Genomic DNA, 27,104 nt, shown 5'->3' with positions numbered 1-27,104 from the left:
TTGGGACCCATCTCCTGTTCCCCAGACCCTGTTACATGGGGACCCATCTCCAGTTCCCCGGACCCTGTTACATGGGGACCCATCTCCAGTTCCCCGGACCCTGTAACATTGGGACCCATCTCCTGTTCCCCAGACCCTGTAACAAGGGGACCCATCTCCTGTTCCCCAGACCCTGTAACATGGGGACCCATCTCCTGTTCCCCAGACCCTGTAACATGGGACCCATCTCCTGTTCCCCAGACCCTGTAACATGGGGACCCATCTCCTGTTCCCCAGACCCTGTAACATGGGGACCATCTCCTGTTCCCCAGACCCTGTTACATGGGGACCCATCTCCAGTTCCCCGGACCCTGTAACATTGGGACCCATCTCCTGTTCCCCAGACCCTGTAACAAGGGGACCCATCTCCTGTTCCCCAGACCCTGTAACATGGGGACCCATCTCCTGTTCCCCAGACCCTGTAACATGGGGACCATCTCCTGTTCCCCAGACCATGTAACATGGGGACCCATCTCCTGTCCCCTCTAATCTGGCGCCCATATTTACAAACGGTGGGCTTGCATGTTTGATAGATTCTCTGAAGACCTCACTTCTTGGTAACCTCCAATATTAGACTTTTATGATATAAACGCTCTATTCCCTCGGCGTTCTCTGGAACTTCTTTCCTCAATCTCTTTTTTCTCATTTTTCTTTTTTTTTAGGGGTTTTGGGGGTAGCGTTTTTTTTCATTTTTTAATCTATACCACATGTCTAACTTTCTGAACTTAATGAAATGTAATTAATATTGTGATTTAAAATTTATAAATAAAATATCCAAAAGAAAAAAGTATTTTTAATTTAGTGACTAATTTTTTTTTGCTTTTATGTCATTGTTTTTGTGATGGTGAAATTACTTCCAATTTCTTTTTGCTGATGAACAGGGATATCCTGGACTAATTGGACCAACTGGAATCGTAGGACCTGCTGGAAGACCTGTCAGTACCTTGTGGGGAAAAACTTTTCACATCCTCTCCCACCTTTCCTCCTGTCCTGAGCCACAGCGGTTGTGTGTGTGTGTGTGTGTGTGTGTGTGTGTGTGTGTGTGTGTGTGTGTGTGTGTGTGTGTGTGTGGACATGTGTGTGCTTGTGTTTGTGTGTCTGTGCATGTCCATGTGTGTGTTTTTATGTGTGTGCGTATGTATTTGTGTGTGCATGTGAGTGTATGCGTGCGTGAGTGTGTGTGTAGGGGTGTGTGTGAGTGAAGGTATTCCAAGGATTCAGAACTAAACAGCAGCCCCTCCCAGTAGAACCATCATATGACACCCATCCCCTGACCATCTCACACACCATCCCTCCTAGTAGAACCATTCTATGACACTTATCCCATGACCATCTCACACACCGCCTTTCCTAGTAGAACCATCATACAACACCTATCCCCTGACCATCTCATACACCACCCTCCCAGTAGAACCATTCTATGACACCCATCCTCTGACCATCACACACCATCCCTCCTAGTAGAACCATTCTATGACACATCCCATGACCATCTCACACACTGCCCTCCTAGTAGAACCATCGTACGACACCCATCCCCTGACCATCTCACACACCATCCCTCCTAGTAGAACCATTCTATGACACTTATCCCATGACCATCTCACACTCCGCCCTCCTAGTAGAACCATTGTATAATACCCATCCCCTGACCATCTCACACACCGCCCCTCCTAGTAGAACCATCGTACGACAACCATCCCCTGACCATCTCACACACCATCCCTCCTAGTAGAACCATTCTATGACACTTATCCCTTGACCATCTCACACACCGCCCCTCCTAGTAGAACCATCGTAGAACAACCATCCTCTGACCATCTCACACACCGCCCCTCCTAGTAGAACCATCGTACAACAACCATCCCCTGACCATCTCACACACCGCCTTTCCCAGTAGAACCATCGTATGACACCCATCCCCTGACCATCTCACACACCACCCTCCCAGTAGAAGCATGCTTCAGTTCACCTGAGATTTCTGTTTGTTCCACAGGGTCCTAAAGGAGTGAAAGGAAGCCGAGGTGAACTGGTAAAAATTTCAATTAACTACCGCACTGAACTCACACCAGCCGTATAGTTCTGTAATGGAAAAATATTAGGATAGGTGTAGATACAAAGAGATTAAAGAGGAGGAAGTGTTCACTGTCTTAAGGCAAATAAGGGTGGATAAATCCCTAGTGCCTGACAAGATATTACCTTGGACCTTGAGGGATGCAAGTGTAGAAATTGCAGATTCCCTGGCAGATGCTGTATGTAATAGGTAAGTTATTGGATAGTCTTCTGAGAGAACAGATATACAAGTATTTAGATAAACAGGGACTTTGTGAATGGTAGGGCATGTTTAACCAATCTTAGAGATTTTTGAGGAGGTTACCAGAAAAGTTGCTGAAACTTTGCGTGGATTTGTGAATGGAAAGTCATGCCTCATGAGTCTAATTGAGTTTTTTGAGGAGGTAACAAAAGAAATTCATGAGAGTCGGGTGGTAGATGTGGTCTATATGGATTTTAGCAAGGCATTTGATAAGGTCCCCATGAGAGATTCATTCAAAAAGTCTTGGATGGATCCATGGAAACTTCTCTGTGTAGATAAAAAAATTGGCACCTGACCAGGTTCATTCCCCTGAACCAAATCCACTGTGGCCTCTCCTCTCTTCGGCCAGTCCACATATTGTGTCAAAAATCCTTCTTGAACACACTGACAAATTCAGCCCATCCATCCCTCTTGCAGTCAGGAGGTGCCAGTCAATATTAGGGAAGTTGAAATCACCCATAACTACAGCCCTGTATTTCCCACCATTCCAAAATCTGCCTGCTGATCTGCTCCTCGGTGTCCCGAGGGCTATTTGGGGACCTATAGACAACTCCTAGCACAGTGAAAGCTCCCTTCCTATTTCTGACCCACCCACACCGACTCAGTGGACCCTCCCTCTGCAGCCTCCTCTATGTGAAGAGGAACCATGATACTATCCCCTGACCAGTAATGCTACTCCCTCCCCCCACCCTTTCCCTTTCTACCTCCCATCCTATTCTTTTTACAAACCCCTGTAATAGTACAGATTCTATCACCAATGTGTACATGTACAGATTGTAGTGTAGGATGACTGTGATTGGCTGAGAGCGTAGCACCACCTACTGGCAGGTCTTAAAGGATTGCTCCTAGCCAGACCAGGTCATTCTGGACTGGTCGACCTACTTGTGATATGTTCCAGTCTTTTAGTTAATAAAAGCCTTGGTTTGGATCAACCAGTCTTTGGTTCTTTCGACACGCTCTACAACACCTAAACCCCGGTCCCTGCATCAGCCAATCCTGCCCTTCCTCCAGCCAAGTTTCAGTAACGGCCAGAACATCATAGTTCCACATACTGATCCAAGCTCTAAGTTCATCCCCTTTATTCCTAATACTCCTAGTGTTGAAATAGACACATTTCAACCCCTCTATTTGGCTCCATGTATGTTTTGTCCCCTACCTGTCCTTCCTCACCAACTCAGAGCACACAGCATCATGCTTTGTCTTTCTACCCTAATCTTTGCCCTCACATTCTCATTCCCATCCCTCTGCCAAAGTAGTTTAAACCCTCTCCAATAGTTCTAGCAAACCTGCTTGCCAGATATTGGTCCCCCTCCAGTTCAGGTGCAGCCCGTCCTTTTTGTACAGGTCAGACCTTCCCCAGAAGAGGTCCCAATGATCCAGAAATCTGTCCCCTTCCCCCTGCACCAACTCTTCAGCCACACATTTATCTGCCACAACTTCCTGCTCCTACCCTCTTTGGCACGTGGCACAGGCAACGATCCTGGGGGGGGGGAGCCTATTATACTAACTGCTTGCTCTTGGCAATGGCTGTAGAGATGCTCCACCTGACTGGTATAATAGATGGAGATGCTTTCCCACATGCCAGTTTAGTGGTGGCCAAGAGTCTGTTAGTAAAAGCCCAGTATCAGTATAACACTTGTCTGGTCCATGTCTATGGGATATTCATCACCTTTGAGGTCCTGCTTTTTAACTTCTTCCCTAACTCCTAATATTCTTCCTTCAGGACCTCATCCCCACTCCCCACTCAATGGTCCCCTTGTGAACCATGACATCTGGCTGCTTGCCCTCCCCCTGCAGAATGCTATGAACTCAATCAGAAGCAGCCCTGACCCTGGCACCTGGGAGGCAACATATCACCCAGGAGTCTCGATCTCACCCACCAAACCTCCTATCTGCTCTCCTAAACATTAAGTCCCCAATTACCATATCTCTCCTCTTCTCGCCCATTCCCTTCTGAGCCAAGGGGCCATTCGCTGTGCAAACCTTGACTGGTCCCCAGTAGATCATTTCCACACCCATAACCATATAATTATTGTTGAGGGGAACGGCCTATTCCCCTTCCTTCTTCTAACAGTCACCCAGCAACCTGCCTCCTGACATTTGGGGGTGACTCTCTCCCTGAAGCTCCTCTATCACTACCTCTGCCTCCTGAATGATCCAGGGTGCATCCAGCTCCAACTCCAGTTCCTTAACTCGGTTTGTCAGGAGCTGCAGCTGGAGGCACTTCTTGCTGGTGTAGTTATCAGGGACAATTGTGCTGTCCCAGATTTCCTACATCCTGCAGTCGAGGGCTTGACTGCTCTAACTGCTGACTTCATTAGTTCCTCCCAATTTAAATTCAAAGATCTTATCTCTATCTCTCTCTATCTATCGCCACTGCTCCTTTTAGATTTACTGCCTCTCTGCCCTAATGTGCTGGTAATGTGGCCCCTAGGGGAGGCTAAAAGGCAAAAGAAAAAACCTGTGGCCAATTTCAGGAAAAACTTTGGGAAATTCCTCCCTGAGTCCCTAATGGCAATCAAGAAAAGCTCCAGGAGACCACTGACATTTGCAATTCATTCCCAGCAAGACTTGTTCTAATAACTAACATCAAATTTCAGACACAAGATCAAAAATTAGCTTCCTTTTCCCACTGTTCCCGCCGGGCCCTGCCGTATCCAGACCCCTCACCGCTATTGCCATCGAACCCCACCGTACCCAGACCCCTCACTGCTTCTCCCGCCGGGCCTCAGCGTGTTCAATCCTCTCACTGCTGTTCCTGCCAGACCCCACCATTTCCAGACCCATCGCTGCTACTCCCGCCAGGCCTCAGTGTGTCCAGTCCCCTCGCTGCAGCTCCCCTCAGGCCTTGTTGTGTCCAGATACCTCATTGCTGCTCCCACTGAGCATATAGATCTCAAACAATAATGGTCCCAGTACCGATTCCTGAGGGACCACTAGTCTTAGGCCTCCAATCTGAAAAGCATCATCCACCACTACTCTCTGGCTTCTCCCGTCCAGCAACCATTATCGAATTCAGTTCACTACTTCACCATGAATATCCAGCGTCTGAACCTTCCTGACTAATCTCCCATGTGGGACCTTGTCAAAGGCTTTGCTAAAGGCCAGGTAGACAACATCCACAGCCTTTCCTTCATCTACCTTCCTGGTAACCTCCTTGAAAAACTCTATAAGATTAATTAAATACTATCTACCATGCACAAAGCCATGTTGACTGTCTCAAATCAGACCCTGGCTATCCAAATAATTGTTTATCCGATCTCTTAGAACACCTTCCAATAATTTACCTACCACTGGCATCAGTCTCACTGGCCTATAATTTCCAGTATTACTTTTGGAGCCTTTTTTAAACAACGTGAGCTACCCTCCAAACCTCCAGCACAACACACGTGTCTAAGGACATTTTAAATATTTCTGCCAGAGCCCCTGCAATTTCTACACCAGCTTCCATCAAAGTCTGAAGGAATATCTTGTCAGGCCCTGGGGATTTATCCACCCTTATTTGCTTTAAGACAGCAAGCACTTCCTCCTCTTTAATCTGTACAGGTTCCATGATATCACTGCTTGTTTTCCTTACTTCCCACAACCATGTGCTCATTTTCCTGAGTGAATACTGATGAAAAATAAACATTTAAGATCTCCCCCATCTCTTTTGGCTCCATACAAAGCCGACCACTCTATCCTTCTCCATAATTAACTTGAAATGAATGACATTATGCCAAAATGTTCCCTTACACATACTTCTGTCACCTGTCCTGTCTCATTTCCTAATAGAAGATCCATATTGGTTTAGAAAACTTTCCTGAACACTTTTGACGAACTCCAAGCCATCCAGCCCTTTTACAGTTTGGGAGTCCCAGTCAATGCGTGGAGAGTTAAAATCCCTGACTATCCCATCCTTATGTTTCCTGCAGCTGTCTGCTATCTCTCTACAGATTTTCTCTCCAATTCTCGCTGACCATTGGACGGTCTATAATATAACCCTATGAATATTGTCAGACCTTTCCCATTCCTCAGCTCCACCCATTCACTAGACAAGCTCTCAGGTCTGTCCTGCCTGAGCACGGCTGTGTTATTTTCCCTAATGATCAATGCCACTCCTCCCCCTTTCATCCCCTCCATTCTATCACATCTAAGCCAACGGAAGCCCGGAACATTGAGCTGCCAGTCCTGCCCCTCCTGCAACAAGTTTCAATAATGCCCACAATGTCATAATTCCATGACCCAATCCATGCTCTGCCTTTCCTACAACCCTCCCTGCATTGAGATAGCTGCACCTGAGAACATGTCCACCACATTCACCCTGTTGATTTCTAACAGTGCATGCAATTTTCACATCATCTTTTCCCTTCTCCACTCCTCTATCTGCGCTGAAACTCTGGTTCCCCTCCCCCTGCAAATCTAGTTTAAACCCACTGGAGCAGCACAAGCAAACCTGCCTGCAAGGATATTAGCCCCCTCTAGTTCAGATGCAAACCGTCCTGTCGGAACAGGTCCCACCTTCCCTGGAACAGAGCTCAATGATCCAGATCCCTGAAGCCCTCCCTCCTGCACCACGTCTTCAACCATGTGTTTAGCTGCATTATCCTCCTATTTCAAACCTCAGCAGCACGTGGCATGGGCAGCAATCCTGTGATCACAACCCTGGAGGTTCTGTCCTTCAACCTAATGCCCAACTCCCTGAACTCTCCTTGCAGGACCCCCTTGCCCTTCCTCCCCACATCACTGCTCCCTTCATGGACCATGACCTCTGGCTGCTCACCCTCCCTCATGAGAATGCAATGAACTCAATTGTAGATACCTCGGACCCTGACACCAGGGAGGCAACATACCATTCTGGATACTCTATCTTCTCCATAGAACCTCTTATCTGTCCCCCCTAACTATGTTGGTGACAACGGTGAGCACATAATGTTATGAATCCCATTGGAGTCACATCGATGTTCAAGGTTCTCCCCATGTCTGCGTGGGTTTTCCCTGGACGCTCCAGTTTCCTCCCACCATTCGAAACGTACTGGGGGTGTAGGTTAATTGGGCGGCACAGATTCATGGGCTGTTACCATCCTGTAATTAATTAATAACTTTTTAAAATTTACTTAATTAATTAACCAAAGTTCCTTTAATTCTTATGTAATGATATATTAAAAATGTAACATCCATGATAAACCTTTACCTTCTGCCCGCTGTAATGAAGACAGAGTCGCAATTCGTGTTGCCCAGTGCCCCTTTCAGTATGAGAGAAAGAAGCCAAAGAGAGTCCCTTCAGGGTGTCTGTGGATTTACCTCCCGCAGCCTCTGCAGTCGCTTCGACTTCTGTTCGATCCATCAGCCACCTGAGCTCAAGTTCACACCTCCGACATGATCAGGAGGCTTTCAGTTCCAGGTGCCCTTCAGGAGCCCTTCTTGCCCTCAGCATCCTCTCCGATATCTGGTTCAAATGAGCCAGTTTCCAGTACCCCGCAGTCCCTGTGGGTCCCTGATGCACTGAACCCCTTGCTGGTCTGCTGCTGTGATCACTATCCTCTGCTTCCCCTTTTCAACAGGGTTGTTCTCCCCCAGTTGCATTCCCTGCGCCGGCTTGCTGCTCCCCCAGAGTCTCATGTCCACTGCTGAGGATAGGTGCTGCCATCTTGGACCCAGACCCTGCTTTTGCAAGATTTTACTTTCAAACACCATCGCCCCTTAAACAGGTCGCTTGAAGTCTGCATGAATCTGCTGGCATTAGAACCAGGCAGCTGGATCCTGCGGAGGATGCCGTGTCTCTGCTCTCCCAGGTCTGCAGCTCCGACAGCACTACCATTTTTATTGAACCATTGAACATTACAGCACAGAAACAGGCCCCTTCAGCCCTTCTAGTCTGAGCCAAACCATTTTTTTTTGGCTAGTCCCACTGACCTGCACCCCGTCCATCTCCCTCCATCCCTCTCCCATCCATGTACTTGTCCAAATTCTTCTTAAATGTCAAAATTGAGCCCACATTCACCACTTCAGCTGGCAGCTTGTACCACACAACCACCACTCTCTGTGGGAACATATCCCCCCTAAACTTTTCCCCTGTCACCTTTAACCCATTTCCTTTGGTTTGTATCTCACCCACCCTCAGTGGAAAAAGTCGATCTACATTTACTCTGTCAGTCCCCCTCATAATTTTAAATACCTCCATCAAATCTCCCCTCATTCTTCTACGCTCCAGGGAATAAAGTACTAACCTGTTTAACCTTTCCCTGTAACTCAGTTCCTGAAGTCTGGGCAACATCCTAGTAAATCTTCTCTGCCCTCTTTCTATCTTATTGGTATCTTTCCTGTAGTTAGGTGACCAAAACTGCACACAATCCTCCAAATTTGGCCTCACCAATGTCTTATACAACTTTACCATAACATCCCATCTCCTGGACTCAATACTGTGATTTATTAAGGCCAAGATGCCAAAAGCTCTCTTTACAACCCTGTCCACCTGTGATGCCACTTTCAGGGAATTATGTATCTGTATTCCCAGATCCCTCTGTTCTCCTGCACCCCGCAGTGCCCGACCATACACCGTGTACGTCCTTTCTTGGTTTGTCACACAAGGATGGGGTGGAGGATGTGGGCTATATGACCTGCTTCTGTTACAATCAGCCACCAGGGCGTCTTGTCAATGGAGCAGTAATTGGAGGTGTGTTCTTTCATTACAGGGGCCGGAAGGTCCTCGCGGACATCCTGGGCCACCTGTGAGTACACGGCTGGATTGTTTGGTTCCGTTTTCCTTTGAACATACTTGACGTTGAAATGAGAGGCTGCAATAAACCTATCTGTTTTGTTCCAGGGTCCTCCTGGTGCCCCAGGCCCACTGGTAAGAAAAATCTAACTTTATATTGCAATGCATTGAGGAAACAGTTTTCAAAACATTTTAAAGACAAATTTAACCTTATTTTTGTATTGACTGAAATTCACATGGTTTTTACAAGCTGAAAACAATCTACTGGATGAATAATAGAAAAATATCCCCCTCATATTTAACCCCCAAGTAATCCAGTCTCTACACCCCTCCTCTTTAAACCCCAGTAATCTAGTTTCCACACCCCTCCTCTTTAAACCCCCAGTGATCCAGTCTCTACACCCCTCCTCTTTAAACCCCCAGTGATCCAGTCCCTACACCCCTCCTCTTTAAACCCCCAGTGATCTAGTCTCCGCACCCCTCCTCTTTAAATCCCCAGTGATCCAGTCTCCGCACCCTCTTATTTAAATCCCCAGAGATCCAGTCCCTACACCCCTTCTCTTTAAATCCCCAGTGATCCAGTCTCCGTACCCCTCATCTTTAAATCCCCAGTGATCCAGTCTCCGCACCCCTCCTCTTTAAACCCCCAGTGATCCAGTCTCCGTACTCCTCCTCTTTAAACCCCCAGTGATCCAGTCTCCGCACCCCTCCTCTTTAAATCCCCAGTCTCCGCACGCCTCCTCTTTAAACCCCCAGTGATCCAGTCCCTACACCTCTCCTCTTTAACCCCCAAGTAATCCAGTCTCCACACCCCTCCTCTTTAAACCCCCAGTGATCCAGTCCCTACACCCCTCCTCTTTAAACCCCCAGTGATCCAGTCTCCACACCCCTCCTCTTTAAACCCCCAGTGATCCAGTCTCCACACCCCTCTTCTTTAAACCCCCAGTGATCCAGTCCCTACACCCCTCCTCTTTAAACCCCCAGTGATCCAGTCTCCACACCCCTCCTCTTTAACCCCAGTGATCCAGTCCCTACACCCCTCCTCTTTAAACCCCCAGTGATCCAGTCTCCACACCCCTCCTCTTTAATCCCCCAGTGATCCAGTCTCTACACCCCTCCTCTTTAAACCCCCAGTGATCCAGTCCCTACACCCCTCCTCTTTGAATCCCCAGTGATCCAGTCTCTGCACCCTCTTATTTAAATCCCCAGAGATCCAGTCTCCACACCCCTCCTCTTTAAATCCCCAGTGATCCAGTCCCTACACCCTTCCTCTTTAAATCCCCAGTGATCCAGTCTCCATACCCCTCATCTTTTAATCCCCAGTGATCCAGTCTCTGCACCCCTCCTCTTTAAATCCCCAGTGATCCAGTCTCCGCACCCCTCCTCTTTAAACCCCACTGATCCAGTCTCCGCACCCCTCCTCTTTAAACCCCCAGTGATCCAGTCTCCACACCGCCCTCTTTAAATCCCCAGTGATCCAGTCTCCCCACGCCTCCTCTTTAAATCCCCAGTGATCCAGTCTCCACACCCCTCCTCTTTGAATCCCACATCTCTGGTGTCAGTGATTGTGGGGGGATGGGGTTGCCATTTTGGAACCAGAGCCCTCATTTCCTCTCACCCCCACAGATGCTGTCCGACCTGCAGCATTCCTCCAGCTGTTTGTCATTTTGCCTCCTTTCCAGATTCTCTAATATTTGAGTCTGGTGCCTTCAATATGAAGTGACTTGTTGATTGCTGAGGGGTCTCCATGGTTGGGTTCACCATTCGAGTTAGAGGGGTCTCCATTGCTAAGGTCACCCTCCTGGGGAGATCAATCTCCGTGGCCACTGCCACCATCCCAGCAGTCGACGTTCCCTCCTCCCCCCCCAGTGTACCCGGTGTCATTGTCACGTCCTGTCTGGCTTTACCGGTCTTCGTGCAGCTGTTCCTCTCCTCCTGGCAATAACTGGCCTCTCCTGCTGCCTTGGCCTCCCCCATTGCCATGACTGCATGCCATATGAGTTTGATTTCCCCCCCCCCGCCTCATATCAGGAGGAGGGGGTGGATGATGGGGAGGCAGGAGTGCCATGGAGTGCCATGGCCCGGATGCAGATACCCATTCGCCAGGGTTTGTGGTAAGGCAGCATCCCACTGGCTGCCAGACAGGTTTGGCGAAGTTCCCACATGGAGTGGTCAATGCACAGTGAGTGGTCAACGTGTGAAGTGGTTCTAGTGCCTGAATGGTCGAAGCTCTCAATGGGGCAAAGATTCACTTTGGATTCAATCCTCCCTGCTTTAAAAGGTCTACTCCTTCCTTGGCAATCCCTCGGGGTCGAGGATGACACCCTTGTTTTGGGTTCTGAAGGGACCTGGATCTTTGTGGGGCAGTGGCTGGGTGGTTCAATAAGTGGTGTGCTTTGTTAGGGGCATGAGATTCTGCTTTCTCAAGGAGGCTTTGACTTCCACCAGAAAATCTCTTCCCATGCCTGTTGCTGGAGACTAGTACCAGGCATGCAAACAACATGGATAGCCCAGCAAAGCTCAGAGTGGAATTTGTTTTTAAATTTAGAGCTACTGCACTGTAACAGGCCCTTCCAGCCCACGAGTCCATGCCACCCAATTAACCTACAACCCCTGGTACGTTTTGAAGGGCGAGAGGAAACTGGAGCCCCCGGAGAAAACCCACGCAGACACCAGGAGAATGTACAAACTCATTACAGACAGCGCAGGATTTGAATCCGGGGCGTTGGCGCTGCTACAGCGTTGTGCTAACCACTATGTTAACTGTGCCGTGCCAGAGCCCTGTTTGAGCACAACAGGTTGTGACAGATTATGTGTTCTACATCAAACTATCTAACTAGGCCCTGTCTGGCCCTGTCTGTGCTGCCCATTCCCACACACCGTATGTAGTGGGGGGGGGGGTGGGAGGTGGGGGGGGGTTGTCCTACCATTCTTGTTTGGAAAGGAGTTAAACAAAATAATCTGCAGGCAATGTGATTGTAGTTTAGAATCAGAATTTATGAATATGTCACAAAATTTATTCTTTTGTGGCAGCATCGCAGAGCAAACATTTATTCACAAGAATAAATAAAAATAGTCCATGGAAAGTCAAAGTGAGGCTGTGCCTGTGGTTTATTGATCATTCAGGAATCTGATGGCGGAGGGGAAGAAGCTGTCCTTGTGCCGCTGGGTGCTTGTCTTTAGGCTCCTGTACCTTTTCCCTGATGGTAGCAGAGTGAAGAGGGCATGGTCTGGGTGATGGGGTCTTTGAGGATAGGAGGTGCTTTCTTAAGACATCGCCTCATGTCGATGGAGTGAAGTCTGGTGCCTGTGATGTCGTTGGTCGAGTTAACAACCTTCTGGAGTTTATTCTTGTCCTGAGAGTTGGCGCCTCCATGCCAGGCAGTGATGCAACCAGCCAGAATGCTCTCCACGGTACACCTGTAGAAGTTTTTGAGAGTCGTCAGAGACGTACCGAATCTCCTCAAACACCTCACAAAGAAAAGCCGCTGGCGAGCCTTCTTCGTGATTTAATTAACATGGAAGCTCCAGGACAGATCCTCGGAGATGATGACACCCAGGAATTTGAATTTCTTGGTCCTCTCCGTGACTGAGCCCTCGATGAGGACTGGGTCATGTTCCCCTGACTTCCTCCTGAAGTCCACAAAAATGCTGGAGAAACTTAGCAGGGCCTGGAGTGTTCTTTATGTATCAAAGATAAAGATACATAACCAATGTTTCAGACCTTCATCAAAGTATGAGCTCAATGCAGGGACCACCTTCATTTTCCTCTGTTCTTCACTAACGTGTTTTCTTCTTTGCTCTTTGTCATGCAGAGACACGTGGACATTAATGCAGCCATTCAGGCACTGATTGCAAATAACAAAGCCATCCAGTTCGAGGTAACATTTGTTCCTGGAGCTTAGACAAACATAGACATAGAACTGCACAGTACAGGCCCTTCAGCCCACAATGTTGTGCTGGCCCATGTCAACCTACCCCACAACCATCTAATCCTTTTCTATCCCTCTATTTTTCTATTTTTGATTATTTTATTTAAAGTTTTCATCCATGTAATTATAATTATACAGAGTCAATACTTAATAAAGTTTGAAAATTCCAGTGATTACATACCCTTCCCCCTTGCCCACCCTCCCCTCCCTCTTATCCCTAACCAGTATAAAGATAATTATGGCAATAGATACAATATCGAGTTATATAAAAAGAGAAAGAAAAGCATAAAGAATAAGGAAAAGATAATATCAATCTGGATTGCACAAAGGATTAGCTCCTGCACAGTGTTAAACGACTTTAGGGAAGAAGATTATTACCGGTCTTAAGAGGCTGGAAGGTACATCCTTACATATTTATCCCTAAACTTTGCATCCACAGGCTCCAAATTTGTACAAAAGTTGAATATTTATTTCTCAAATTATACGTAATCTTCTCCAAAGGGGATACCACTTAGAATTTCTGAACGCGATCGTTCCATGCCCAAATTTGCATCTGATTTCCAAGTCTCTGCTATACACTTCCTTACCATCACTCAAGCTATTTTAATAAATTTAATTTGATAAAATGATAGTTTTAATTCAGGTCTTGTTCTTTCTACATTCCCCAAGAAATATGAATCTGGATTTTGTGGAATAACAATCCCAATAATCTGTTCTAAAAACGTTCCTAAGACCATCCAAAAAGTTCTAACTTGAGAACATGACCACGTAGAGTGTAAAAAGGTTCCTATTTCTTCACCACATCTGAAACATTTATCTGATAAATCCCATTTCATTTTATTCAATTGTTGTATCCCTCTATTTTTCTTACCTCCATGTGCCTGTCTAAGAGTCTTTTAAATGTCCCTGTTGTACCAGCTTCCTCCACTTCCCTCAGCAATGCATTCCAGGTACCCACTGCTCTCTGTGTAAAAAAACTTAACTCTGAGACTTTTCCTCCCCCATTTTATACAGATGACATCTGGTGTTTGCTATTGTCACCCCAAGTAAAAAGCACTGGCTGTCCACCCTATCTCTGCCCCTTATCATCTTGTAAACCTCTATGAAGTCACCTCTCATCCTTCATTGCTGGGACTTTTCCCAGCTCTGCTAACCTTACCTCATAAGAAACGTTCTCCAATCCAGGCATCATCCTGGTAAATCTCCTCTGCACCCTCTCCAGAGCTTCCACGTCCTTCCTGTAATGGGGTGACCAGAACTGAACACAATATTTAAGTGTGGTCTCACCAGAGTTTTAAATAAAGCTGCATCTTTACCTCACGGCTCTTGAACTCAGTCCCTGACTAATAAAGGCCAGCACACTATAAGCCTTTTTAACCATCCTATCAACCTGTGTAGCGACCTAGAGCGATCTCTGGATTTGAACCCCAAAGTCCCTCGTTCTTCTTTACTGTTAAAGAACCCTGCCACACCTACCTTCAGCTTTAGGCATATCATGGGGAATTGATGGTTCTGGAGAATGGACAGGTAGGTAGAGCTGAGTACACAGCCAGATCAGGTGTGATCTTATTGAATGGTGGAGCAGGCTCAATGGGGCGGATGGCCAACTCCTGCTCCTATGTCCGATGTTCATGTTTATGTAGAACTTTGCATTGCTCTGATGTCCTTCATTTAACGGAATATCTCAAAGCATTTCAGTGGGTTGATTAAGAAATAAAATGGGAGTTAGAACATCAAACATTACAGCACAGTACAGGCTTCTTAGCCCACAATGTTGTGCCAACCTATTTATCCCTACCAAAAAAAACTGAACCCTCCCCACCCCGTAACCCTCTATTTTTCTTTCATCCATGTGCCTGTCTAAGGGTCTCTTAAATGCCCCCAATATTCCAGATAATTTTCCAGAATCTCCACACTCATAGAAATCTTGGAGTTCAGAAGAATGAGGGGGAACCTCATTGAAAGGCCTGGACAGAGTAGATGTGGCAAAGTTGTTTCCCATGGTCAGGGCGGAGGAATTTCTTTAGCCAGAGAGCGGTGAACCTCTGGAATTTGCTACCATGGGTGGCTGTGGAGGCCAGGTCGTTGGGTGTATTTAAGGCAGAGATTGATGGGTATCTGAATATTCAGGTATCAAAAGTTATGGGGAGATGGTGGGTGATTGGGGCTGAGTGGGAGAATAGATCAGTTCATAATAGAATGGCAGAACAGGCTTCATGGGCCAAATGGCGTACCTACTCCTATTACTTATGGATCATATGCAAGATCCCAAAAACAACAGATTGATACCTGACAGTCCAGTAATTTCGGGCACATCACTGAAAGAGTAGGAGCGAGGGACTCGGGGGGGGAGAGTGGGGAACTGTGAGTGTCAGGAACCAGCTGGAAGTGAGTGCAGTTTAAAGAGGGATAGCTCAAGCAGAATGGCCAGTGTGTGAGTGGCCCAGAGTAGAAGTGGGACTTAGAGGTTTTGGATCATGAGGCTTCAGCAATCAGAGGCTTCGGACAAGCTTGTGACCAGTAAGGTAAGATCAGGTAAGATATTAGTATTTAAATTAGGAAAAGTTAATGGGGTCAGAAGATAGGGCAGTGGATCTGATGACTACACGTGCAAGAGGTGCATCCAGCTGCAGCTCCTGGGAGACTGAGTTAAGGAGCTGGAGCTGGATGAACTCCGGATTATTTGGGAGGCAGAGATAGTGATAGAGGAGCTTCAGGGAGAGAGTCACCTCAAAAGTCAGGAGGCAGGTAACTGGGTGACTGTCAGCAGAAGGAAAGGGAATAGGCAGACAATACAGAGCATCCCTGTGGCCATTCCCTTCAGCAACAAATGCACTGTTTTTGATACTGTTGGGGGGGAACGATCTACCTGGGACCATTCGTGGTGGTCATGTCTCTGGTGCAGAGATGGGCCCCTCAGCTCAGAAGGGGGGGGGGAGAAGAGGAGAGTGATGGTGACTGGGGACTCGTTGGTTAGGAGAGCAGATAGGAGGTTCTGTGAGTGAGATCGTGTCTCCCAGATGGTATATTGACCCCCAGGTGCTAGGGTTAGGGACATCTCGTATCAAATTCACAGCATTCTGGAGGGGGAGGGAGAGCAGCCAGATGTCATATTCCATGTGGGGTCCAATGACATAGATAGTGGGGATGTGGCAGATGAATGTGTGAGGCTGAAGAGTTGGTGCAGGGGGAAGGGGACAGATTTGTGGATCATTGGGATCTCTTCTGGGGAATGTCTGACCTGTACAAAAAGGACGGGCTGCACCTGTACTGGAGGGGGACCAGTATCCTGGTGGGTAGGTTTGCTTGAGCTGTTGGAGAGGGTTTACACTAGTTTGATAGGGGGGTGGGAATCAGAATGTGAGGGCAGAGATAAGGGTAGAAGGACAAAAGCATGATGCTCTGTGCTCTGAGTTGGTGAGGAAGGACAGGTAGGGGACAGAATATAAAGGGAGCCAGTTAGAGGGGTTGAAATGTGTTAATTCCAGTGCTGGGAGTATTAGGAATAAAGGGGATGAACTTAGAGCTTGGATCTATGATGTTGTGGCCGTTACTGAAACTTGGCTGAAGGAAGGGAGGGATTGGCTGATGAAGGTACCGGGGTTTAGGTGTTTAAAAAAAAAATAAGATGGGATGTAGAAAGGGAGGGGGTGGGGGGGGATAGCTTTACTGGTCAGGGATAGTATCATGGCTATAGAAAGGGAGGAGATTGCGAAGGGAGTGTCCATGAGTCAATGTGGTGGAAGTCAGAAACAGGAAGGGAGTTATCACAGACCCCCAAATAACCCTCGGGACATCGAGAAGCAGATCAGCAAGCAGATTTTGGAATGGTGCAGGAAATACAGGGATGTAATTATGGGTGATTTCAACTTCCCTAATATTGACTGGCACCTCCTGTTTGCAAGAGGGATGGATGGGGCTGAATTTGTTACGTGTGTACAAGAAGGATTCCTGACACAGTGTGCAGACTGACCAATGAGAGGAGATGCCAGACTGGATCTGGTTCTGGGGAATGAATCTGGTCAGGGGGCGGACCTTTCAGTGGGGGAGCATTTTGGTGAGAGTGACCACATCTCCACAATTTTATTTTCAGACCAGGCTCAGGACTGACGCTCTGAAGCGCTGGAACAGCGCTGGGAAACTGACAGCCGTCAGAAGTGTGCTTGTGGAAAGTTCACCCGCTGTAGGCAACCTCTCTCCACCTCTCGGGAGAGATGAAGGCCCACACTGGGACAGTTGAAGAGCCTGGTGCACTGAGTTTCGAACTGGATGGTCAGTTAGTCAATTGGTTGAAGGGCAGTCAGTCAGACGTCGGTCTGTGTGTGTGTGCTCACCCGGCAGCTTCAGCAAGCAAGAGGCTGAGTTGCTTCATTCACAGGTGCCAGTTCTGCCGTCCGTAACTGTCTGTCAGTGTGCTCACGCAGTAGTTTCAGTGGGAGAAAGAAGACTGAGCTACTTTGTCCATGGGGGTCAGCGCTGTTGTCCTGACAGCAGTTTGTGCCACTCTGATACCCAGAGTGTGTGTATCCAAGCTGGGCTTCCCCAGTCCCCGTCCAAGGGGAGGACTTTGTGTGACAGGAGTCACTTGATGACCCAAGATGGTGTTAATAGAGGGGAAGACCTTGTGACAGAAGGTCACTTGTTAACCCTAGAGTGGGCTTTGGAGGTGTGAACCTTGTGTAGTGACAAGGGGTCATTGGGTGAAAATTTCCATGTGTAGAAATCAAAGGTGGTCGTTGCCACATTCGAAACTCAGGGAAGCCATAAAGTGTCCAATGATCAAGGCCGTCTGTCTCCGCGTCCAACTAGAAGACCAGTGTGCAGCCAAACTAAGACTCCCCAGGCTGGAGACCAGCATCTGGGAGCTGTTCCTTTCTCACCGACAGACTGGACGTGACTCTGACATGAGGCTTTGTTTTGGGAGTTCTCTTTTTGGATGTAAAGGTCTGGGCTTTTTCTCCCCACATACACCTTGTAAATATCTGTTGTTAGTGTAGAGTCGCCCTAGAGTTCAGGGGGGTAAGTTTATTGAGGAAATAATTGTTAATCTGTCAATAAATTTTGGGTTAATTGTAACCCATCTGTTTACGTGTCTCTCAATTGCTGCTGGTGGGACGTAAACATGTTGGGCTTCATTAATAGGGGGGTTGAGTTCAGGAGTCGAGAGATCATGTGGCAACTCTACAAATCTCTGGTGAGACCACACTTAAGAGTATTGTGTCCAGTTCTCATCACCTCATTACAGGAAGGATGTGGAAGCTACGGAGAGGGGGCAGAGGAGACTTACCAGGATGTTGCCTGGATTGGGAAACGAGTCTCATGAGGCAAGGTCAGTAGAGTTGGGACTTTTCTCTTTGGAGCACGAGAGGAGACTTAGAGAGGTCTACAAAATTATGAGAGGTATAGATAGGGGTGGACGGCCAACGCCTGTTTCCCAGGGCAGGATCAGCAAACGCCAGAGGATGTCTGTACAAAGTTAAGGGAGGGAGGTTTAGGGTAGATGTCAGGGGTAAGTTTTTTTATACACAAGGAGTTGTGGGGGCCTGGAATGCCTTGCTGGGGCTGGTGGTGGAGGGTAGAACATTAGGGGCATTTAAGAGACTCTTAGTCAGGCCCATGGATGGAAGAAAAATAGAGGGTTACAAGGTAGGGAGGGGTTAGTACTTTTTTTTTAAGGAATATATGGGTCGGCACAACATCGAGGGCCAAAGGGTCTGTACTGTGCTGTAGTGTTCTGTGTTCTCACTCAATCGTGTTTCTTTGCTGTTAGCCATGTATATGGGCCACAATCACACCCACAGTATCCCCAAGCTCTATGTCTGTGGCTTCACGTGTTACTCTTTGCCTGATCTCACACTCTGATCCACATCTTCTGCAGAGCTACCTGAATACTGAGAGCACCTTCCTCAAGCAAGGCGTGGAGATCTTCAAAACACTGCAGGATCTCAGCAGCCTAATGCTCAGCCTGAAGAACCCACTGGGTACCAGGGAGCACCCTGCCCGGGTCTGCCAAGATCTGCTGCACTGCGATCACAAGTCGCACAGCGGTAGGTGCAAGCAGTCACGGAGTATCACCTGTATATCTGGGGTGTGCTACAAGTTCAAGCTTCTTATCGTCCGATTACACATATACAACCAGACAAAACCGGTAGCACAGTTAGAGTAGTGGTTAGCGGGACATTGAACTGGGTTCAAACCCACTGCTACCTTTATATGTCCTCCCCGTGTCTGCATGGGTTTCCTGTGGGTGCTCTGGTTTCCTCCCACATTCCAAAAACATACTGGGGTTGTAGGTTGACTGGTCACATGGGCATAGTTGGGCAGCAGAGACTCGTGGGCAGGAAGGGCCTGTTTCCGTGCTGTATATGTAAATTAAAATTTCAAAATGCATTTAAAGTGAGAGGAGAGAGTTTTTAAGGGGATGTCATGGATACGTTTTTATATGGTGAGTGCTTGATCACGGCCAGAGGGGGTGGCGGATTCAGGTTTAGGAGACATTTGGATGCCACTGAAATAGTGATTAATGAGAAGCTGGAGGGGACTCAGAGCGTCAGGCAGTCTCCATGGAGGGAAATGGTCAGTGGGTCTTTTGGTTCGGGGCAGGGCACAGAATATAGTCCTAATGAAGGCAATGGATTAATTAGGTGAGCAAGGCAGTCGGCACGAATATGTGAGCCGTAGGGCCTGTTTTTACACCATACAACTCGGACTCGAAGCAACAGGTACAACTGCAGTAGGAAATTACCGCGTCAGGCAGCATATGTGGAGATAGAGGGCTGGTTGACATTTCTGGTCGAGGCCCTACCTCAGAAGTTCCTCCGGCAGTTTGTCTTTATTGCTTCAGTGTCTCCTGTGTGTCGATCACTCAGGTACACGTCTAAGACTCTTATTTGTACAAAGCAATCTACTTGTACAGATAAATTTCTTGTCCTGAATATGTATTGTTTGTCTGTATGTGTGTTATGTCTGGCTGTGTGTCTGCTTGTTTTGCACCGAGGACCAGAGAACGCTGTTTTGTCGAGTTGTACTTGTACAATCAGATGACAATAAACTTGATTTGACTTGACTAACCTGAGCCCTTCTCAATCTCGGCAGACAAGTATTGGATCGACCCCAACCTGGGCTGCCCGTCAGATGCAATCGAGGTCTTCTGCAACTTTAAAATGGGTGGCCAGACCTGTCTTCAGCCTGTCCAAGCAACCAAGGTAATGAGGCGATCCAGGTCTGAGGGGAGGCTGGAGGAGATTTAATGGTAGTTTGGGAGAGATTGTGCTCACTGGCAGCAGGGACAATAATCGGAGAGCTCAACGTTGAAGGGGATTGGCAGCAAGTTCTGGTTTTCTCCCACATCCCAAAGTCGAGTGGGTCGGTGGGTTAATTGTGCATGGTAATTTGTCCCCAGTGTGTGTGGGTGAGGGGAGAATGTGAGGGTGGTTGATGGGAGTGTGGGGAGCATAAAATGGGATTAAAACTCCTTGTGGTTCAAGAAGAGTTTTTTATCCAACAGCTATCAGGGTCTTGAACGTCCCCCTTGTTAAACTAATCAGGGACTGTTCTGACACCACAAAAGGACTGTCTGCACTTTTTAAAGTCAGTTTATTTTTTCACTGGGATAAGTGTGAATATATATTTTCTAACTTTCTGTTTGTATTTACTAATTCAATTTAGTGTGGGTGGCCCAGTTAGTGCAATGCTATTATCCCGTGCTGACTGTAAGGAGATTGTAGGTTCTCCCTGTGTCTGTGTGGGGTTCCTCTGAGTGCCCTGGTTTCCTCCCACCATTCAAAACGTACCGGGGCATAGATTAATTTGGGTGGTGGGGGCTCGTGGGCTGGAAGGGCCTGTTGCTGTGCTGAATGTCTAAATTTAATTATTTTAAATGTCACCACACGGCACAGCAACAGGCCCTTCTGGCCCCCAAATACCCCCGATTGACCTACAACCCCTGTTTTGGAGGTGGGAGGAAACCCACACAGACACAGGGAGAACGTTCCAACTCCTTACAGACAGTGCGGGATTTTATATTAAAAAATATACTTTGTGTTTTTGTAGATTTTTTTATACAAAGTACCCTTTGTATAAGGGCTACAGCAAGTAAGAATTTTGGTACATCTGTACAATGTGTATGACAATGAAGTTATTGAACACAAAAGCAGCAGACACTGGAAATGTGAAAAATTCAGCCTGAAACATTGGCCCAGTTCCTTTCCCCAATGGAGACGGACCTACCCAAGCATTTCCATCTGCACTGATGGGATCAGTTCACAGAGTTGCTTTATTGTCGGGACTGTTTCTCTGGTCTGTGACTATGAAGCCGATGTTGAAAGTCCGTTAGATCAGTTCTCGCCCTCTGCCTGTTCTCACATTGCCCCGTCCATGAGATTTCTGCTTGTACAGCTTGCTCTTTGAATTTTATTTCCTGATTTTGACCATCTCCTTCCACCTTACAGCTGGATTTTGGAATCGGGATGGTGCAGATTAACTTTTTGCATTTGCTGAGCTCAGAAGCCATGCAGACCATCACCATCCATTGTCTTGACTTCCCAGTCTGGAGAAACACCTCCAGCAAAGACCCATTCGCCAACTCCATGCAGTTTAGAGGATGGAACGGACAGATATTCAAAGCAAACTCCCCGTTACAGCCCAAGGTCACCAGGGACGGGTGTAAGGTAAACTCTGAAATGTTCAAGTTTCCTTTCTGGCCCTGTGATAATGCAGAACACCCTGACCATCAGGAAGGAGGTCCAGGAGCCTGAAGACGAGCGCCCAGCAGCACAAGGACAACTTCTTCCCCTGCGCCATCAGATTCCTGAATGGACAACGAACCACAGACAAGGCCTCAGTCTTTTTAATCTTCTTTTGCATTAATGTAGTTATTTTCAAAATGTAATTTATAGCAATATTTCCACTGTGAGATGCTGTCACAAAACAACAAATTTTGTTCTCTGTTCATGATAGTAAATTCTGATTCTGAAAAACGTCATATTTCACAAAATCCCCTTCAACCTGTCGCCCGGTGCCCCTTCCAGTAAGAGATAAAGAGAAGCAAAAGAGAGTCCCTTCAGAGTCTCCCACTCCCGCAGTCTCGGCAGCCACACAGACTCCTGTTCGATCCATTGGCCATCCGCCTGTCATTAACAAGCCGGGTTATTCCCATAACTTTGGCAAAACCAAGGCAGACATCACGATTGGCTTTGAGGTTGAGAACCCCTCTCTCTCATGACTCTGATCGAAGAAAATCCTTCCATGTTCAACTCCTATTAGGACCACATTTAGAAGGTTGTGGTCGCCTCGTTACAGGAAGGATGTGGAAGCTGTAGAGAGGGGGCAGAGGAGATTTACCAGGATGTTGCCTGGACTGGAGAATGTGTCTTATGAGACAAGGTTAGCAGAGCTAGGACCCTGGTTCCCACACTTCCTTGCTCACCTCAGGACTCCAGTTCCTTTGGACCCTCATCTTCCAACTGGGCCCCCTCCAACCAGATAGCATTAATAGTGACTTCTCTGGCTTTCGTTAAACAATCCCCCTCCCCCACTTCTTACTCCAACACCTACCCCCAGTTCTGTCTCTCTCCTTTCGCACAGACATGATAAATTCTCACCTCCCCCCTCATCGTACCCAATGAACCCCTTCTGTGGGTCTGGACCCCTCCCCCAGCCGGCACCGTCTGAGATTTCCTGCTTCTGAATCATTCTGCTTATTCCTTGAAGAAGAGCTCAGGAAAAATATCTTCTTTTATGGATGCTGAAAAGACCGGCCGAGGTCCCCCAGCATTTCAGTGTGTTTTTGACCTGTTAAATTCACCAGGTGCACTGGAAAATGTGTAAGGTCTGTTGAAAGCGTATCACAATTAATAATCTGTAGTCCACCAACACCAAGTCCTTTGGGTGCCTGAGTAGTTTCACTGTGTGATCATAAATATATAACCATATAACAGTTTATGGCATGGAAATGGGCCATTTCAGCCTTCATGTCCACGCCAGTTAAAACTAGTCCATACACATTATACAATGATCTTCTGATATCGAGTTCTACAGACGAAACAGGCCCTTCAGCCCCACAAGTGAATGCACAGAAATGCTGGAGGAACTCATCTGGTCTCACAGCGTCCATAGGAGGTAAAGATATATCACCGACGTTTCGGGCCTGAGCCCCTCTTCAGTATATGGAGTAAAAAACAGGCAGTTGTCGGAATTAAAAGGCTGGGCAGCAGGGAAGAAAGTACAGGTGAAGGAGCAAAGACCAACAGACAAAAGGCGATCATTGGACATGGATAGGACAGGAGAGAAAAAAGGTGAGAATTGATTGGGAGTGAGAGAGAATGCCCAACTATCTGTGCCAAGCATGCTGTCTATCCGACCTGGACCCATTTGGCCCATCCAAAGATTTCTTAACTGTGACACTTGTCTGCACCTCTCCCCTGCCCTGTGGCAGCTCGTTCCACACACCATCCCCCCTGGAGTGGAGAAGGTCTCCCTTGACTAACAAAGGCTTTTGTTCAGCTGTTACATTACTGCCCCATGTGCATCCAAGAGATAAGGTCCATCTTGTTGATGTCACATTCAATGATCGTTATCCACAAAGCCTTCCCAGTTCTTCTTCTGTTTTTGATGTTTCACTGTTCAGAAAATTCTCTTCAACTCTCCAAAGTGGACGTCAGAACAGAATACCGTTCGCATCCATTAAGAGACATACAGTCCAAAATCAGCCCCTGAAGCCCACTGCCCATGACGTGGAACATTCCAGCACAGTACCGGCTCTCCAGCCCACGATGTTGCGCCAATCTACGTGAACCTTCTCCACAACAATCTAACCCTTCCCTCCCTCACACCCACAACCCTCTATTTTTCTTGCATCCACTGCCTGTCTGAGTCTTTTGCATGTCTCTATTGTGTTGCAGCCTCCACCACCGACCCCGGCACTCCAGGCCCCCCCACCACTCTCTCCCTAAATTTTCCTCCCCTCAACTTAAACGTATGACCTCTGTTATTTGCAATTGTCGCCCCAAGAAAAAAGGTCCAGCCTATCGAAGCCCCTCATAATCTTATAGACCACCATTAAGTCACCTCGCCACCTTTGTCACTCCAAAGAGGGAAGTCCCAGCTCTGTCCACATGCTGGTAAATCTCTCTCTCCAAAACATCCTTCCTATAATGAGATGAGCAGAACTGAACATAATGGTCCAAGTGCGGTCTTGCCTGAAATTTTGCAACCAGCGCACAAAGGGAATTAAAGTACGCACAACTGGTTAGTTACCTAAAATAATGTAGTAACTAAAAATTATACTAATTTTAAATAATTTCTTATCTTAGAACTTAGAATTAAGAATGCAATCATATGCGTATTATATTCAAACATACCAGTACAGTTGGATGAGCCATGAGAGATTGGCTGGGCCAAAATGATCTAGAAACAATTTCAAGTCAGTGCACACAGACTTCCGTCACAGGAAAACAATTCTCGCACCGACTGCTAAAAGTTAGAGGGAACATTGTCCCCGACTCATGAGGCCCAACACATCAACCTTCCCATTCTAGCCTCCCCACGTTCCCACCATCTCCCCCCAGATTCTTCCCCTCACCCACACACTGGGTCCAATTAACCCACCAGCCCACATGTCTGTGGGATGCGGGAGGGAACCGGAGGGCCCCCCCCAGGGAAAACCCATGCAGTCACAGGGAGAATGTGCAAACTCCACGCAGACTGCGCCAGGAGTCCAGATCGAACAGGAGTCCCTGGTGCGGGGAGGCAGTGGCATTACCTGCCGGACTGCTGTGACATTCACATTCCGTCGTTACTCCCCACTCCCCACCCACCTGCACATGAAGCTGTTGAGAAGGATAACACTGTATGAATAAGGTGACTCCAAGCAAATAACAGTTTCTCTTTCTCTTTGATGCAGATTCAGGATGGATCCTGGAAACAGACGCGGTTTGTGTTTCACACCCAGGTTGTGCACCAGCTGCCCATAGTGGATGTCCGGCTGCTCGCTGGCCCCAGACCCACACAGCAGTACCGTATGGAATTCGGCCCTGTCTGCTTTCTCTAGGAGGAAGGACTCCATGAGAAATCTGCTCACCTAATGGCAGCGATAACCTTAGAAGGAATTACCTCCAAAGACTGAAAAATGCAGGAACACTTTCCTTCTAGGTCCTTTCCTTAGAGGGACATCTCAGGAAGAGCGCATCGGTGGCCATAGGTGGATGGGATCTCCCATCGTTGTGGACAAGAAGCCTCCAAACCTCGAGTGCAAATCTGTTTGTGTTCTCTGCCAGAAGTTCCCAAAAACCAAAGGGAATGGAACTGTTAGGAATATTTAGATTGAGACAAAGCGTCTGTTTGTTCCCACAAGCCAACACATCAATCGAAGGATGCTTGTTCTCATGCCAATGGTCTCACGATGAGAGCGCAGGACGCTGGTTACAAGGGCCACGTTTTGACTTCTTCTCCAGGTCTGAAAGACAATAGCCCACCACCTCCAGTGCACAGCGGCCTCCAGTGGAATTCCCAATGTGCCCAGAGTTCTACTGCCTTCAAGACCCCGGTGGGGGGGCAGTTCGTTGATATCTCCTCAGTGGGTCGAGCACCCCCTTGCCCTTCCTGTCAACCTTCGCGTGCAAGGTGGGCGGGAGCCCTGGTGCAGGAACCAAGGAGACTTGTTCCTGCTGATCATTCAATAGCCAAACCTAACCAGTTTCCCACTGGTTTAGCACCAGGAGGCCACAATTTCAGGATAAAAGGGCATCATCTTAAAACAGAAATGTGGAGAAATTTCTTTAGCCAGAGGGTCATAAGTCTGTGGAACTTGTTGTCACAGGTGGTAGTGGAATTGAGGTCGCTAAGTGTATTTAAGACAGAAATTGACTGGTATTTGATTAGTCAGGGCATCAAGGATTAAGGGGAGAAGGCCGAGGAGTGGCCCCGACGGGCCGATTGGCATATTTCTGCTCTTATATCCCATTGTGATCTTGTTATTGTGATCGCACTCCCCCAGCAGGACCAAGCTGCCAGAAAGGGCCCTGAATCTGCCAATGGGCAAGCTTGCCTCGCTGGGGATCCGTCAGTGGGCAGTGCCATGCGGGGACGTGACTCGAATCACCAGGTCTTCCGCAGAAGTCCAGCCCAGCTCTGGTCTTCACTCCCGCCTTCCCGCCGATCTCCTTGTTCTCCTCCCTTGTGCCAACCTGTGACAAGGTCATCAGACTGGCCTGCTCCGAGTTCCTGAGACTCCTGGGCTAAAGTCAATCAGACGGCATCTGAGCCATCCCTTCCTACTTGTCCCACTGGCTGGATGAGGAGTGCTGTGGCGGAATTTGGCCGTTTTTCACACGTCGAGATTCCCAGATAAAGCTCCCTTTGCTCTCGTCCCAAGCCACACAGATGGCGACTAAGCAGAAAGAAATGTGCAGGACAGAATGTCTGACAGATGCCCAAAGGTCCAAGGTGCTGAAAGGTTTTGATATTGTTATTCTTTTTACAAAATGTATGTACTGGCTACATTCAACAAATTCCTGTTTTAAAAGTATTTGTTTGGTCGTCGAGAGTCACGGGGTCAGAGTTGTATAGCACAGAAGCAGACCACTCAGCCCACCATGTTGGTGCTGACCTTTAGGTCTGTCTACACTGATCCCATCTGCCCACCGTCGCTCTGTTTTATTTCCTTGATAAACATTATTTATATAAATGTATAATTATGGCGAATCTGTCTCCAATTTGTGGATGTACTGTATAGGTTGGTACAAGGTGCATAGTGACTGCAGATAGGGTGCAACGCTTGCCTAGTGAAAGGAACCTCAGTGCTTGTAGCTTGCTATTATATATTAAATCTTGCTCAACAACATCCGATGAAATGTAATTTGTTATTGGTGGGGCTGGACCAGCCAAAGTATCGCCGAAAAAATGACTGGATGTCACTGATTTAGACCCATTTATTCAGCTCTAACTGCCTGTGTTATGTGATCCATTACCAAGACCCTTCATGCTCAACATGCATCTCACTGTAGGAAGCTGGGCGGTGGGATTAGTGTAGCAGTGAATGCAACGCCATTATGGAGATGCAACGCCATTATGGAGCCAGCAACCCAGGTTCAAATCCAGCGCTGTCTGTAGGGAGTTTGTACGT

The 27,104-nt window shown here is 47.6% G+C and overlaps 1 protein-coding gene across 1 annotated transcript in view; it reads left to right on the top strand.

Moving 5' to 3' along the window:
* The window catches only part of LOC138764078 (collagen alpha-1(XXIV) chain), a 410,285-nt gene extending 383,479 nt beyond the window's left edge, over positions 1-26,806 (top strand). The window contains exons 52-60 of the mRNA XM_069939403.1: positions 921-974; positions 2,036-2,071; positions 9,028-9,063; positions 9,159-9,185; positions 12,866-12,931; positions 18,861-19,029; positions 20,078-20,187; positions 21,433-21,651; positions 24,885-26,806. Of these exons, the coding sequence (XP_069795504.1) occupies positions 921-974; positions 2,036-2,071; positions 9,028-9,063; positions 9,159-9,185; positions 12,866-12,931; positions 18,861-19,029; positions 20,078-20,187; positions 21,433-21,651; positions 24,885-25,031 (864 nt within the window). The 3' untranslated portion in view covers positions 25,032-26,806. The remainder of the gene's footprint in view (positions 1-920; positions 975-2,035; positions 2,072-9,027; positions 9,064-9,158; positions 9,186-12,865; positions 12,932-18,860; positions 19,030-20,077; positions 20,188-21,432; positions 21,652-24,884) is intronic.
* Positions 26,807-27,104: the final 298 nt, after the last annotated feature.

Source organism: Narcine bancroftii, chromosome 5 (genome assembly GCF_036971445.1).
Source record: "Narcine bancroftii isolate sNarBan1 chromosome 5, sNarBan1.hap1, whole genome shotgun sequence".
In the NCBI taxonomy this organism is placed as follows: domain Eukaryota; kingdom Metazoa; phylum Chordata; class Chondrichthyes; order Torpediniformes; family Narcinidae; genus Narcine; species Narcine bancroftii.
Note: the sequence above shows the minus strand (reverse complement) of the source record. Positions and strands in the feature narration are given on the sequence as shown.